Source organism: Mus pahari, chromosome 17, assembly GCF_900095145.1.
Source record: "Mus pahari chromosome 17, PAHARI_EIJ_v1.1, whole genome shotgun sequence".
In the NCBI taxonomy this organism is placed as follows: domain Eukaryota; kingdom Metazoa; phylum Chordata; class Mammalia; order Rodentia; family Muridae; genus Mus; species Mus pahari.
In genome coordinates, this window is record NC_034606.1 from 42,085,785 (window position 1) to 42,102,757 (window position 16,973).

The following is a 16,973-nucleotide window of genomic DNA, read 5'->3' on the forward strand; positions in this document are numbered from 1 at the left end:
GCGGAAGCTCAGTGGAAGGCAGGGAAGGGGGCTGGAGAGTTGCGCTAGTTTTGATGGTAGACTGGTAAAAGGATCTTCAAGGAGCAGGATACATGGAAACGCTTTTAGAAGAATGAGGGGGCGGGGAGGGGGAAGAAGCCTGGCAGCCTGGCCGAGGAAGCCAGGAAAGCCAGCAGAAGCCTGCGGACGCCCTTTTCTCACAACCGAGATAGACACATGCCATGCACCTTCAGAGTGATGGGTGCCATGAAAGGGAACCAGGGAGGGTCAGAGGACAGTGCTGGGAAGGGACTGTGCAGATGGGTGGTTAGGTCTTCCCAGAAGGATGCTTAGATCATGGCCAAGCTGGAGCTGAGCTTGGCTAAGAACCTAAGAATGAGCTCAGCTGGCTGGGCAGGGCAGAGCCAGGGCCCAGAGGCAGGTAGAGAACGGCAACTCAGAGCTCAGACCTGTCTGGTGAGGCTGTCCCCATGGGAGATGCAGGGGAGAGGAGATGAGGATGAAGGGTTTATGAGCAGTGCTGTTAGAACAGGCTCAGTGAAAACTGATCAGGAAGAGAAAGGTATGTGTGATTGAACAAAATATATTCTTTCTTCAACAAAGTCTCACTCTGTAGACTAGGCTGGCCTTGAACTCAGAGATCCACCCACTTCTGCCTCCTCATAGCTGTGGTCAGTGGTGTTCACCATCACTCCTGGTCAGAATACAGGTTTATGCCACTTTCTAGAGTATCACATGCTTTGGTCAGCAGCCTCCTTTGGCCTCCCATCTTACCATTAGCCTTCTTTTCCCAAGGGCTTTAGTTACCACAGTCACCACTCACTGCTCAGTTCACAGCCCCAGGGAACTGCTGTGGCAGGAATGGCCCCCCATCTTTGATGCTGAAACCCTCATGTACAGTATCAAGCCCCAGAGAGCCACCTATTACCTTTTTACCACACAGAGCTCCTGGAGACTGGATGTGTCCCCTAATGGTGAGAAACAAGCTTCCATGTCCTACCAGTTCATGGGTAGAGGCTGCTTTGGATTTAGTGACATTTTGAGATGCACTTAGGGCCAGAAATACACCAGGTAGACAGGAGCTGGGCTGTCTGTCTGGCCTCTGCCACTTCCCACGTGGCTTAGGACAAGCTCCTCATTCCATGATTCAGCTTCAGCGTTCAGTGAGAAGACATGGCCAGGCTCAGTTTCTGTCTCCTCGGAAATGAACACGCCATCCTGTCTCTGTGTCACGGATGTACAAACGCAGCCTGGGTCAGAGTCAAAGGCCTTTAGTGGCAGTGGCAGTGTGGATGGTAAGAGAATCCATCCAGTGAGCTGCAAGCTCTCCAGGCATGTGTTGCTGCTGTGTGTTTGGGGAATCTGTCAGTTCCAGGGCCTGCAGAGGCAGTCGAGAGGCCAGAGGTAACTGTGCAGGACAGCACCTGGGACTGACCTGCTGCGCTCACATCATGGGGCTAATTCCTCATCTGGAAGGCCAGGTGGCAGGAGAGTGAAGGGCAAGCAGAGGCAGTGGGTAGCAGCTTTGTCTAGGTTGCCATGGAGAAGAGAGCTTGGGATTTTAGTGGGGGAAAAGAAAATTAAACAATTTAAGATTGAAGGCCCTGGTTAGGAAAAGGCAAGAGAGGAGACACGACCCTTAGCTGATAAAATGGGAAGGTTAGGTGCAAAGCATGGGGGTGGGGTGGGGTGTGGGGTACCTCACCTGAGAGCTGAAGACCATTAGGGTAGGTAAGGAGAAGGAAGACGCCAAGGTTACACATCTGGGAGCAGAAATCCAGTTGGGAGTCTGAGAGGATCTCCAGGCTTCCCGTGACTCGGGAAGGCAGTGACCAGGGAAACTTTAGGTATCTGGGATATTGGCAGAGAAACCAACCACCAAGGAGTGCCAGTCTAACACCAGAAGCATTCCCCACAGTGACAGGGATCAGGAGACAGGCAGCAGAAGCCAGGGAAACAGGCACTTACCTCAGGAGTGTTCAGCGGGGCGGGTCGGTGGAGCTGGCAAATGGTGCCAGGGGCCCTGCAGCTGGAGGAGCCACCTCCCTCTCAGCTCCTGGAGGCTCAGAAGCCTTTCAGGAAGAAGTGCTGTGGTTTCTCTTCCTCTTTCCAGGCTAGAGCCTGGAGTTCAGGCAAGAAAGGAGCCAAAAGCCAGGGGTGGTGTTTCTCTCTTTTATTTAAAAACAGTGCTTCATTACCATTTGCAAAGGTGGAGGCAGGCCCCTCCTTTGCTAAGAGTTTATAAAAGCCAGCAACATGATCAATAATTTATACACATGGAGAGTAATACAAAAAATAATGAATAAAAGCTAAAGATCTAACTACTCCAACCTTCACAATTCCAGCTACTTGATAATAGGAGTAACCCAATGAATACTGTATGGTCTGAAAGCTACTATACAATATGATTCTTAAGGAGGAGAAAGAGGGAGGGAGGGAGGGAGTTAGAGACTGTCTCAAAGCCCTGGGTGCTTCTCTGGAGTTAGCAGGGAAACAGGACCCTGGGCAAGCAGCTCGGGTGCCCTAGGAGGTGATTCTGGGAGAAGATGGGAGGGAAGGAGACACAGTGGGGAGTCAGCTGGACAAGCGTCCGCGGATGCCCCCATGTCCCAGTGGTGCCTGTCCTGCCATGGGGAAGCCACACGTGCCAGGCAGGCCACTCCCTGCCACAGGGGTGTGGAGAAGAGCGAGGTTCTGTGGTACTTTGAGCCTTGAAAAGAGAGAGACTCAAAAACTGAGAGCCTCAGTTCACTCTGCAGCTCTAACTTACACGTGTGAGCCCCAGGGTGGGTCTAGCTATTCACAAGCTGAGTGCTGACATAGGGAAAAGTCATGTCTCTTAGGGGAACAAAAAGGATCAGTTCATCACTCGATATATAATGCAGCCAAAATGGGCTGCCCAACAAGCACGCACACAAAAAATACTGTGAACAGAAAATACAAGAAACCAGCTAAGCTAGGAGTCCTGATGGGGACAGACAGCGATTAAAGCACGTCAGTCCCCGGAAAAGACAAAACCAAAAGCATTTTCTGAAAAACTCAAAAACTCGAGTGCCCCTGGGAATCTGGCATTGGTAACCGGAAGAGGGAGGGAAGGAAAGAGCATTGCTGTTCCCTTTTTGCCTGCCAGGGTGAAAGCAGCCCTACCCAGCACTGGCAAGTACAGAGGGTTGCCCGAGGTGGGGGGTCTCTGCAAAGGCAAGGGTGAGTTTTGGCTGATGGGCAGTTCTCAGTTACCAATCCCTGCCAGCCAGCACCGCCATGGCTGAGCTCATCTACCGCTTTTTCCTGAGTACACTGTAACTGGCTACAGTTTCGGTAACTTGCATAAGAACATGGCTTCCACAGCCAACCACAATACTTCAGGGACCCGTGCCCCCTGACTCACTTCTATTGCCTCGCTGAAGAGTTTGGCAATCTGTGGTAGTTGGTGAGCCTTTCGAAAGGAAAGTTGCCAAGGGACTGTCCTGCACTCAGAAACCTAGAGGGCACATGCTGGCTTAGGACACCCAGAGCCTGCTTGGGATGGGGCCCTGTTTCCCGCTCTAGCCCAGGGATGGCAACTGCCTGGCTGATGAGGAAGCAAGGAGAAAGGAGGTACACAGGAGAGGGGACGGGTGGGAAGAGGCTTCCGGACAGCAACATTTCCAAAAATATAGTGTTTTATGCAACAGAGAATCAAGTGTCACTGGTGTATACTACAAATGATCAGACATTCTCAAGAGCATGACAAAAGAAAACACACGTTTACATTAGATGTTCACCGTGCCCACTATTGTTTCCTATCTGAAAACAGTGCAAACAGGTAACTTATGCTTTAAACACCACGACCCGTTCCCCACCCCCCAAAGTCCCTTTCCTCCTAATATCTGGGGGAAAAGTCTGCAATTTTGCAAACATTGCCATGCTAGAGGTTTGAGTAGTGGAGAACTGGCTGGGCCAGAGGGGCAGGTTGGCCGGGCAGCTTCCCCCCCTTCCTGGCACACCCGTGTTCCAGGCTGCCCTCGGTTGGCCTTGTTCTGTCCGCCTGGCACAGGGAGGGGCGCACTATGCTCTTCTTGCATAGCCTCACATCCTTCTCAGCTTAGTGTCTGGAAGCTACACAACTAGGTACAGGATGGAGGTGGTCACGGACCTGCCAGCTGTGCCTCCAAGAAAGCACAGCCTAAAGGAAACAGTTCAGCCCCTGAGGAGTCCATGCTTGAGGAAGAGCCACGAGCTCTCCTTAAACTAAGAGCCAAGCGCCAGGCAGTTTCCAAGGGAAGAAACACGGCTCAGTTCAGACAGCGGCTGCTGCAGGGTGACAGTGGCGGAGGTTCCTGGAAACCTGAGAGCCTTAAAATGACAAGGAGCATGGTGCTTCTGGGCTGAGGTTGAACTAAGTAACACAGAAAAGACCTAAGGCAGCTCTCTGGGCTGAAAGAGGAACAGGCAGACAAACATTTTCACTACAGGTCTCCTTAAAGGAGCTTCTAGTAAGGTTCGCAGCATAGAAAGCCCAGGCTACAGAGGCCTGCAAAGCTGCAAACGCCCTTCTCACACTGCAATTCAGCATCAGCCATCTTTTTGAAATCATCACCCAGAATCCTCGAACAGAGTCGTAAGATGCCCGTCTCCTCTAGCCTGCTCTCCTCCATCGGTTCACCAAGCCAGCACAGTGGCCTTGAGGACCAACCATGAGGCCAATAGAGTGAAATCCAGACACTTGGGGGAGCCGACTCAGTGCTCACCCTGGAATCCAAAGACCTTTGCATAAAAAGCCACCTCCATCTAGTCTTCCTTAGAAAAGGGCTTGAGGGAGTGGCACTGGAGAGTGTCCTTGTCCACGCAGCAGAGACTCTGCACCGGCCAACAGACTGGCCTTGGAGGCCTCAGCCAGAACCAGCTGACCTGAGGTGCATGAAGGCCCTCAGGCCCGCAGCAGGGCCACAAGACTGTCCTCTTCACCCGGCGTGGCCACCCTCACTCCTGTCTAGGAAAGAAGCCTTCTTCAATTCCTTCTCCCTTTCTGCCATTTGTGGGTACAACTGTCGAGAGACCGGCCTAGTTTCCACTAGGTGGAGGGGCTTGCCTTTCTGTGAGAATGGCCCTTATTAGACGAAGACCCAAAATGTCTGTTCCTTTAGCCAGCAAATTTTCTCAAAAAGAAACAAGAGAAAGAAAAATCCCTCTGCCCCCATTCTCTAGAACTCCAAAAGGCGCCAGCCCATCCCTTCCCCTTCCGAAAACATTTATGTACATAGACTGGAAGCTGCCCTAACAGCAACAACAAACCACACTTTGGCTCAGGGGAAGGGACTCCATAAGTGGCCAGCAAGCAGGCAGTCTTGTTTCCTATTCCACATGTTGCCCCAGAACCAGTGACTACACTGAGGTCTCTGGCTTCCATGTTATTTCCTCAGATATCATGGGATAGGATCTGAGGGTAAGATGGTATGTGTCAATTGCAGGTCAAGGCCCTCCCTGCTTACAAAAGGATGCTTGATGCGGTCAAAGGTCAGCCACTTTAATTCAGGGACATGAATCATTTATCAGTCAAAAATGTGTAGAGGCAGAGGCAACAACAACGACAACGACGACGACGACGACAACAACAACAGAAGAACCAAACCCCAATAAAATAACCCTAAAACAGACCCTGGCAAAACCAAAGCTCACGTCTCTCAACTACTCCCTTTAGCAGCGATCCCTCAGGTGAACTGACCAGGGAGCCAGCTGACATCCCCATTTCCTAATGCCTTCATTTTGGAGCCTCTGTGGGACCCTTGCCTTTTGGATACATCTCAGATTTGGGGAGAAAGAAGTCCTTTGGAAACAAATCTGAAGCCAGGTTTCACTGCCATGGCCCCTGCAGAAGGACTCTTGCCATTTTTACAGCCTCCTTCCAAGGTGGGCTTAAAGTCCATGGCCTGTCTTCTTAATGTCCCCGAGGGGTCCAGGTGCTTGGCTGTGACTCTGGAGGATACTGTGAAGCTGGATGCAGTGGCCACAAGGGCTGGAGACTCACAGAGGCTCTGGAAGATGGAAATTCCTATGGCTTTGGAGTGAGGACAAACTGCCTCTGCCTGCCCTTACTGGTCCTCATCAGCACACTTGTAGGGACAGCCAGCCAGGGGCTTGATTCCTTACCCTGCCCCAGCAGAGGCTTTCTGATGCCTTTCTTACTCTGTACTGACTTCGTGCTGCAAGAAAACGAAGGGATATCAGATTGAACATCCCTCTTTTCTCTTCTGCACACTCTTTAATGGCTCTGAACAATTTGTACTTTTAATCCTCATACTGTGCCCAGATATCTGGAGGGGAAATCTGGCCACTGACTATTCATTCTTCGGTTCCTGGATCCCAAATCCCTGAATCTTGAGGACATGGGAGCAGCATGTTAATAAAAGAACAGAGGAGTCGCACAGTGGCTCAATTAAAGGGGCAGCAGCCCAGCAGGAATGCTGAGGTTTCTGAAAAGAAAAGAAACAAGTGTTTTCCTATTCTGGAGCTCACTCCAAGATCATTGTTGTACTGAGGTGTTTCTCATTCACAGTCTGAGAGCATGCTTAGAAATACCAGCACTGTAATTCCAAAAACCATGCCAACACTCTCAGGCTGTGCCTGTAAATGATTGTAAAAAGAATATAAAGGCAGGAGGGGAGAGGAGAGAAAAGCATCTTTTACATTCTCCTGTTTTGTAAGCACAAACTCCTACCTAAAGGCATGTGGATTCCAGCCACAGCCAGTCAGAGCCTCCAGCCACAGACAGGCCAGAAGGGCGGGCGCACTGCTGCAGAGCCGGCCTCCACTCTGCTTGTCCCCCCAGCCATCAGCACCAGATCCACTTTGGTAATTCTGTCTGCTGGCTTCTGATCAAATACATGTATCAGCTCCTTCCTCGACTGTCTCCTCTGTGACCGACAGAATAAGCTAAGTGTGGACATACAGACGTGGAAATGCACTATCTTTTTTTTTTTTTTTTTTTTTAACCACAGTTTTAAAAAAAGCAAAAATAAAAACAACAAAAAAATCCCCAAACAAAAAACAAAACAAAACACCCCCCCAAAACCAACCCCCCTCCAAACAAAAACAAAAATTCAAAAACAAAAAAACAAAACAAAACAAAAAAAAGCACAATCTTTGGAACAAAAGAATTAAAGGCAGAAATTTAAAGGAAAAAATACATATTCAAAGAACATAGTGAGGTATAAAAAAGTATTCTCTCTTTTTTGTTTGTTTTCCTCTTCATCTTGCTATAGAGTCCTCTACTAGTAAATATTGCAATAGCCAGGCCTCATGAACTGGGGGCTGTCCCATTTGCAGGGGTCTCACGTCACTTCAGTAGGGGGCAAATCGGCTGTAGCCACCTCGGTACAAACTCGCCTGCAGTAAGTAGAGACATAAGAATATTGCAAGGATGAGAAAAGCATGGAAATGAAGCAAGCTGTCTGGAGAGGGCACCTCTCCCCTGGCAACCAGACAGTGCAGACATCGTAATGGCTGACTTCACAGTTATATGACTAGGCACAGAGAGTGGACTTGATATGGTTTCTATATGCCCATCTGTCTTTGTAATGCTGCTACAGTCCTGGCTGAAACCGGGCTGCTGACTTCCCTTCTAACACGTGACATCAGAGTGCTACCTCTGACCACTTCTCGGTAGAGGTGGTCACATCCTATGTTCAGAAGGATGCCACATTTAAACCCAAGGTAATTTTTCAACCAATGAAACAGATCTCCTCTATAATCTATAAAATACAGTTGTTTCTCTATATCTCTATAATCTATAAAATGCAGTTGTTTCTCTGTACCCATGGGTACTGATGCAAGAAATGCCCATAGATGCCCAAACTGCAACAACTCTGACTCTTGTTAGAAAGGTTTACTGATAACTAGACCCGTTCTCCTGCACGACTCATCTGTACAGCACCAGGAAAGACTCACAGAAGGCTTAGAGCTCTGTAAATGGCTACTACACTGTACTGTTGGAGGCTAAAAAGGGGAACAGGTCTACATGTGTTCAATGAAGATAACGTCCCGACACTATGGCTGCATTGGAGGTATGCATGTGCTCGCTACTCTGCTTGTTCACTTACCTGGTCAACTGACTTTCTCTGGCATCTTCTCTCTCCTTACATGAGTCTTCCCAGGACTCTTCTCCTGGGTCTCTGTTTGAGGGCTGGGATTTTTCATTTAGCCTCACTATGGAGTGGCCTGTCCTTGTGACTATGAATACCAATCAGCAGTAAAGGCATCTAAGCCAAATCCAGGAAGGCAACGGTGAGAACATCAGTTCTATGGCTTATTCTAGACTTGCTCTATATACTTCTTCCATACGTCCCTACAACTGCTACTAGAAACTGCCTCTGCAGTGTTCACAACACTGGAGTCCCAGTGCTACATACCAGAAGGCAGGAGGGCAGCGGCACACTGTTAGGCATCAGCAATTACAAACTGAGCACTCCGAGAGCTTGCTGGAAGAGCTGGACACCTTACCACTCCCAAGCCTTTGGCACTATCAAGAACATTATGCTTGCTACTGGATGCACCTGCTAAAGGAACCCATTCCCCTTCCCTTCTCTCCTAAATAATGCCATTACTTGGGAAGATTGTCACCATCAAGCCCTCCTTCCTACTGCCTTTCCAGATATACAGGTAAATCAAGTGACATAAATTCCCACGGTCTCATATGGCTTCCACACTTTGGCAATGGGTGAAATTACAACGCTTCACTTCCCCAGATCTTTCAAAATTTGCATGTAGAGGAGTAACATGACTTAAGAAAAAAAGGTATACAAACTTACCACAGCGCCAACTCCATAGCTGGCGGCAGGGGCGAGGGCATGGTAGGGGTCAGCTGTGTACACCCTGCCGTAACTGGAAAGGAGAAGCATGGTCAGACAAAAGCAGCTGAGACCAAGACTGAAGGCCCTGTGCTGCAGGCCTGGACTATTACTAGGGAAAACAGCAGACGAAGGCAGAGAAGCCTTCCTATCTCTGCTCCTGGGTACAGGAACTGGGAAATCCTGACTACTATAAAATGGCAAAGAAGGGGTCAAATGGGAAAGAAGACCAACTGTATTCACAGCCAAAGAAGAGACAGAACAAGAGAGCAAGTACAGGTAGAGGCTAGGCCCGGGGGCTGTGTGGCAGAAGCCATGAAGGACAGGCTCCAGAAAGAGCCAGGCTGGCAGGAGCCCAAAAACTCAGGGCAATTCTAGAAATGGTGAAGGGCAAGAGGGATGCTGCAGATAGCACGGTGCTCAGGGCCTGCTTGCTCCGGCTCTGTACATACCCGTCGCTGTAAGCGGCTGCAGCGGCTGCAGCAGCTGTGGCTGCGGTTGCAGTAGCAGGCTGTGCATATCTGTAGGCTGCATATCCACCCTACAGGAGAGAAGAGAACTGACTTTACAGCTACCTCTCCCCAAGACAGACACCCCTCCCCCCATACGGACACACACGTGTAGACACAAGGACAGACACAAACACAGACACACATGGAAAGAGATGTTTCAAACTGCACCAGTTTGCATGCTCCTCCTATGATAGGAAATCAAGCTTTAGCCAATGTAGAAATTTGCTTTCCAATTTGTGACAGTAAGAAAAATCACGTACACAGGCACTACCTAGTAATTTTAAGGAATACAGATATGATTTTGGATCTTCACAGTGTTTTTTTTAGAACTCTTGACATGGAAAATATTCATGAAATGTTAGGAGAATTGAGTCAACATTCGTGAAACAGTTAAAAGAATTAAAATTTACTACCCCCATCAGTGTCAATGTCAGACTCTCTGAACTGGGACTGGCTTGTCACTAAGAGAATACAGCAGGTCACAGGAAGATCTAACCCAGAGCTTAGATCCATCTGGCAGAGCATGTCTGTCAAGAGCAACACTGAGAAGGAAGAGCCAAGCAGACCAGACATCAGAGAACTGCCTGTGAATCAATAAATCCACCACCTGCTAGTCAGACTGGCTGGGACAGAAATTGTGGCCTTAAAAGCTAACCGCTTAACACTAGTTCTCTCCAGGAAAACCCCAACTCTAGCACATTCCAGAGTTGGGGAAATCAGATTGCAAGTGGCTTAGGAGTATTTGACTAGCTCTGATGAGGTCAGACATTCCTCAGCTGCTTCCTTTTCCCACAGCAGCCTTTGGGAGCTTTTTTTCCCCAGTAGATCATATACCTTCTTGAGAAGTCTTGAGGAACTCAGAGCCATCGCAGCCTGCTACTCCACCTGCATTTTGATGAACTAAACAAAGGCAACTGATGTGTGTATGAACAGAGATGTTCCTTCTGGAAGCACTCAAGGACAGTGAGGGAGGGCGATGCAACTGGTAAGGCCTCATTGTATCCTTCTATAACCCAACTACTTTATCTGATTCAGAGATATTTAAAAACAAAACAAACCAAACAAGCAAGGAAAAAAACTCCAAAAACCCAAGACAGGGTTTCTCTGTGTAGCCCTGGCTGTCCTGGAACTTGCTCTGTAGACCAGGCTGCCCTTGAACTCAGAGATCCACATGCCTCTGCCTCCTGAGTCCTGGGATTAAATGTTTGTGCCACTATCACATGGCCAGTTACACATTTTTATTGCCATCCTTTGGCTGTCAAAAATATCTGTTCAGTTGGTCCAGTCATGAATGACAGGTAAAACTGTTTATTCCTCTAGAAGGCCCATATCTCATGTCAGCTGAAGTATCCCCCCCCCCCGCTTTTTTCCCCCCTTTGAATGCTCAGTTTTTTGCTAACTTTGCAAGAGATATTCCACATTTCCTGGTGTTTGGGCCATTTTTTAGGCATGTATGTGCACACAGATTTGGAGATATCTCTAGTCTAGAGAGAGCTACCCTAGGCTGTCTGGGAACTTGCTATGTAGAACAGGCTGGCTTTGAACTTACAGAATACCTGCCTCTTCCTCCTGAGTGCTGGGATTAAAGGTGTGTGCCACCACACCTGGCTAAGAAGCATCTTCTAATGGGACCCTTGCTTTTCCCTACTGAGTGGCTGCGCGGCTTCTTTGATTCCTGATACCTTTCACGGTGGAAAATGACGTTACGAGCTCGTAGGCTTTCTCTAGTAAAGCACCAGCACTATGAGTGGCTCTCCCAGTCTACGCTGTAAGAAGGAAGGGTCGGCAGCTTCAAATACACATTTAAAGTGCACTGGCTCTCAGCTGCTATGCAACCCTCCTTTGCTGTCACCCTTTCTACAGATGCCTATAGGGACAGTCTGAGTTACCACTATCAGACCCTGCAATGACATGGCCAAAGTGGAGTGTGGCAGGAAGCATCCTTGTGACTTTCAGTCATATCTATTACAAGAGCTGGCTGGACTACCACCCACCCCCCCCTCCAAAATCCCTCGCAACCGGCTCCACAGGCTAGCTCCAGTCTTTTTGTACCTCAGTCCTTAAGCCTTCACAGAGGACACAGGGTGATGAAAACATTGGTTAGAGAACAAAAAGCTCACTGTTGTAGCTTAGTCTTTATCTGGACCGTGAAGGCTCAGCTGTTGATTCTATGTAGATACGGTTCCATTTTTCAGAATGGAAGACGAATCTTTAGGAAGCTGGTCTTTGTAATAAAGGTACCTTGGTACTGTGTGCTTTCTCTTCAGCACTCCTTCAAACACCAAGGTAGTCTTTACAATTCTAGAACTCTAAGTAGTGAAAGCAACTACAGCCCGGTCTAGGCTTAGCTAGGCACAGCGTTTACAGGCTGGAGCAGGCTCTTTCTGATGGCTTAGATCCAGGGCTGACCCCGGGAGCTTGGGGTCTACCGCATGCTGCATTCCATTGCAGCTCCGAGTCGTGGCTGCTAACAGGGGGGATGGGCTCCTAAGCAAGGCAACTGACAGCAATGGCTCCCTCAGCGGCATAGGTCCTTCCTATCAGGAAAGAAATGGGCCTTCTCCATTTTAGTAATTTGCATTCACGAGCAGGCACTGACTTTGGGGGTCTGAAATATTTTATTGACACTGATGGGCTTGGGAGAATACTAGCAACAAGGAGAACAACATTAATGCTTTTGATCAGCAGAAGTCTTTTAACAGAAGTCATTTAAAGGAGGGCTACGTGTGGGCTGTACGGGTAACCCTTTATCAAAGCAACCCAGTACTTCAGCCATGCCTAAGGAGAAGTGCCCTGTGTACCAGGAAGCGATTCCTCCCAGATCCAGCTTACTCCAGAGTTTTTCTGCTTTCGCTGAAATTAGCTATTCTACAGAACCCTACATAAAACTCAGGACAAAATTTACAACAAACAATTATTGACTTAACTGAATTCTAGGTTTTACAGAGTACAAAGATTCTGGGCTAAGATGTTCCTCCCCCCGATTTTACTTTAATGAGTAAATCTGAAGGCAACTTATATATAGAACATGAGAGCAAAGTGCAGTTTGAAACACCAAGATTTTCATTACTGTTTCTTAAAATTTTCAAAAAGAACAAGGTGGGAGTAAGGAAAAGAGGGCTCAGGCGTGGGGGTGGGGTAGGGGTGGCGCCACATTAATATTAATCACATTAAAACTGAGCATGCCGACATCCGGAGCTAAAACAACAGCAAAACCACCACGTCCAGACTGGCACTGGCTAACTCTATCTATCCCAGCATTCTCTTGGGACAGCGGTTTGCCCTAGGCTCTACCACAAGCTCGGTGAAGTACACAGCCTCAATTACTAGAGCGTGCAGCCACAACGACCTGGTATTACGGAAACAGTCAGTCACCACTTGAGTTAACATTCCATACCCTAACAACTGGCCCCTCCCCAGCCCAAAGGAAGAGTAAATCTTGCCCACCCGAGCCCTGGCCCATACCACAATGTTAATAATTATAACAAGCAGTAACCCATCTGTTATATCAGAGAAGGGAACAGAGACTCCACTGAGAGATTTAGAGTGAGATGTTAACATTTCTTCAGCTGACTGCACAAACAAACAAACAAAAAAAGAGGAGAAATAATTCATTTGGAGATATGAAGTCATGAATAGCTGATGTGTATTGCTTTTAACCATGCACTGATGCAAAACTGAAGCAACCATTAATAAAAATTAAAAAGGACATATGTATTTACACACAATCAGACCTGTTTGATCTGAAGCAGTTTGCAGATTCTATCTGTGTGTGATTTGAAATAAAACAAAAAATGGGGATTAGCATGGCCACAGCACACCAGAGTGTAGGAGGGCACACACAGACGGCTTCTGGAACTCAGCTGCTTAAGTCTGGCACGGCTAAGCCTGGCTCAAATCCACACATGCCCCTTGAAAAACAGTTAATTTTCTTTGTAACCTTTCTAAGTAATGCCTAACACTCCCCGTTTGGTGGCCCGAGCCCATTCTTCAACCTGTGTGGCTCTGGCGACAGAGCTCCTCAGGCACGCTCTCCGGGAGCAACTGCGGACTCTTATCTAGTGTTCTTCCCAGTTTCTCCTGTATTTGAGAATTTTGTTTTCTCAATTATTTGTCATATTTCTGCTCCCACTTCCAGTTTCTTCTCAAAGCTTAATGCTGCTACTTTAAACCCCTTTACTAATGACTTTCCACAGTGTTAAAGGAAAGCTGTTTCCCATACCCAGTGTTACTTCTTTGAGGTTTTCTACTTCTTCCCTAAATCAGATTTATCGTGGAATTAACACTGCATCACTGGGATTCTTCTGTAGCATTTCTGCAGGTATGTTTGAAACAAAACAGAAGTTCTAACCATCATTCCCCTACATGTGACCCTTGTCTGAACACCTAAAGATTTTCATCTTGTCTTGATTTTAACCTTGCCTTTAATTTTATTGTATTTTTGCTTTAGGTTTACATTAAAACAGGACTTTGGTGAGCATGTGATGTCAAGACACCTTCTTTCTACCTGAAAGACAATGACATGTGACAGTGAGGAGGAAAGTGTGTATGTAGCTCAAGACCAGCAGACAGATGAAAGCTTGTTATCCCATGTAGTGTGCAGATGGACAGAGCAAGGCACGTGTGTGCATGTACAGGCATATGTGTACGGGGCTGGCAGGAGTGACGATTAACATCACCACCAAGGAGTAGAGATCTGTTCTACTTAGCAAGAGTCTAATGTTTGGCCTCTAAGAACCATTGGATTTGGCCCCGGATGATCCTAATGCCTGCTTTCCCCATGCCAGCTGAGAGCCTCAGCCACAGGAGACAGTGAGTTCTCATGCAGACACAGCACAGGCTTGAATACAAAATTCATAATTTCTGCTTTGAATGGACATATCTATATATTCCAAGTATCATTTAAGTTCCATCTTGTCATCATTTAAATTTGGGGTTAAGGAGAGAAACTGTTATGATCAACTTGATCAGCTTTGACTTACATGAGTTATGAGAGATGAAGTTTAATGAATTAAAATTTTCAAATACTTTGGTATTCCACATTTCTCCAAATTAGTTCATTTCTATAATATCATTGGGTTACATGAAGTAACTGGGTTATTAAATTATGGACTATTTTTCTTCTCTGAGTGTCAAGCTATTGGGAAAACTCTCTAACAAGTGTGCTATTATCCAAACACTGGTCTTATCAGGTGAAAGGCAAGAGGGCACAGGAGCTAGGCGTCCCAGCATGTGCAGACCTGTAACAACGCCACACTTCTGCAGCAGTACAGTTTCTAACTCTGACTTCAGTGGGCAGCTAAACATGGGACTTAACGCTCTGTGCGGGCAGACTTCTGCCTGCTTCCTTTTGCCATCTCTTTCACAGTTGGCTCTCTCAGCTGCTAAGGTCTCCAATATAAAAGACTAGTTTAAATAGCACAGGCAACTGTGACTGACAGGCTGAAAGAGGCAGCAGTGGTTGATCGTGGACCGTACATGTGATGTGCCTGTGGCTCATGTGTGCTGAGGGGACTGGAAGGCTTGTTCTGAGGGGAGTGGCATGATGTGTGGATGTGATGTGGGCACTGCTGAGGTAGCAGGGCTTAGATCACACGCTCACAAGTCTTGATTGTCCAAAAAAGCCTCTGTTCCCATCTCTAACGTGGAGCTGGAATGGTTAGTATAATTCAATTTTTTCACTGCAATCCACAATCTGATTGATTGGCAGGTCACACTGGCACTCCTACCTGAGGTATTTTAGCGCTAATGATTGGTTCCTGTAACACTATTCTATAACAGAACACAGGAAGAGCAGTTCAAAAACACAGCTGTGGAAGGAAAACAATCATACAAAGAGCCCACCATGGGCTGCCAGCCTTTTCTTTCCTTTGGATGCAAGCATGCTTTTCATAGGATGAGAGTCAGGAGCGTTTGTTATCCCACTCAGAAGATAAATTAGGGTGAACTATGGCCTTTTTAATGGGAAAAAGGGAGGCAGCAGGGATGGGGAGTGGACACACCCCTATCCTGGAAGAGAAGGGCTCTTTACAAATGCAGGATGTGATAGCTAGATCAGGACATTTTGTCTCTAATAAGTAAGCCATAAGGAAGCAGAAAGAAAAGAAAAACAATGGCTCCCAGGAACCACTCTCAGAACAGCAGAGGACGACTCAGAAGCACCTACACTGAAGCACCTCTCCCAAGTGACTTCTTCTCACTCTCTGCCTGGGCTCGAGTGGCTTTTGACACACTAAATCCTGCACTCACTCTACTGTAGTATGCACTTCTGAGGAAACTAGATGCAAAGGCATGGTGATGGATTTCCAGTCAGGAAATGTATAGAGAGAAGTAGAACAAACTCAGGGAACAGTCAGCTTGTGTGTGCCTTTAAGAACCCTCCTCAGTTCCCTCACACATGCACCATCGGTTTAACAGCTCCAGCTGGAACACTACAGTGCAGTTCTGGTTTGCAGCGGAGGGCTTAGATATGTTCTCAGCACTAGTGACCAACTGTGTCCTCCCAAGGACTCTGTGTTACATGGGAGAGGGACCCTGTGTTACATGGGAGAGGGACTCTGTGTCACATGGGAGAGAGGGAGGACTTTTGCTAGCAGGGACCGCTGGGAAGGGCGTTCTGACTAAGCCACTGGATTACTTGTTTAAGATTCTGTAGATTATTCATTTAGATTGAAAAACAAACCAAAAAATCCTTTGGGAGAGCCATAACCAAACATTCAGTTGGTTGGTTTAAGGTAAGAAAGCAGGCAAAACCAGGATAGAAGCAGGATATGTTTAAAAAACAAACAAACAACTAAATAAGATATTACATAAAAACCAACAACAACAAAAACAAAAACAAGGCAAAAAACCCTAAGCCCAAACCTCAGTTGGGGAAATAACTCAACTACAGTAGATGCCAAAAACATAAATAATATGTTTATGAAAGTGGGTTTCATGAGAATATAGAGAAAATCATATGTAAATATACACATCCACAAATGTGTAATGTGCAATGTGCTGTAAAGTAAGCCAGATTTGCCCAGCTTTCAACTGCGAACACAGGAGGAAAAGTTACTTCTTAAAAACTTGCCAAGGATCCCTACCTAAGGTTCCCTTACAAGGTAGGCACACTCTGAAGGCCTACTCCAGATAGCACAGCTAGCCTTACCTGGCCTGAGAAAGCGGCCTCAGTGTCTCTGAATGGCCTGACATCATTCTGCTGAGGAAGGAGAGGAGAGGGCAGAGAAAGTGCCTCCTGGACACACTGACCCACCTCAGAGTAACTTCCTACTGCCACGTCTTCCTTACAGAATTGCCTTAATGATTTGGGTCAGTTGACTACGCTGACATTCAGAAAAAGGCCATGTGGAAGGCACCTAATGATAGTCCTTGAGACTCAAAAGCTTTTCCCATGTCAGCTAGATTCCTTTAAAGTAGGTATGTGACCAACAAATCATGGAACATGGAACTTTATCTCCAGTTAGAAGGACGATGGGTTTCATCTCAATGTGCCTGCTGGAATTGGCAAATCTTCACCATAACTGAGTGTCAGAGTCTAGGCTGCTACTTGCACTCCCCGGTTCCCCTGGCTTGACTGCTAAGAAAGAGACACACTGGCCGTGGACTTCCAGGCAGACTGAAACTAAGTATCTAT

At 47.2% G+C, this 16,973-nt stretch overlaps 1 protein-coding gene across 29 annotated transcripts in view; it reads right to left on the minus strand.

The window, feature by feature from the left end:
• Positions 1 to 2,158: 2,158 nt before the first annotated feature.
• Positions 2,159 to 16,973, minus strand: part of Rbfox2 (RNA binding fox-1 homolog 2) — a 227,308-nt gene continuing 212,493 nt past the window's right edge. For 11 of the 29 annotated variants that reach the window (XM_029547848.1, XM_029547849.1, XM_029547850.1 and 8 more), the window contains 3 exons: positions 9,278 to 9,366; positions 8,787 to 8,859; positions 7,056 to 7,365 (listed from right to left, as the gene is read on the minus strand). In XM_029547848.1, coding sequence (XP_029403708.1) covers positions 7,321 to 7,365; positions 8,787 to 8,859; positions 9,278 to 9,366 — 207 coding nt within the window. In that variant the 3' untranslated portion in view covers positions 7,056 to 7,320. Of the gene's footprint in view, positions 7,366 to 8,786; positions 8,860 to 9,277; positions 9,367 to 13,071; positions 13,104 to 15,066; positions 15,110 to 16,973 lie in introns of those variants that run through there. The other 18 variants (XM_029547837.1, XM_029547841.1, XM_029547835.1 and 15 more) reach the window with 5 other exon arrangements.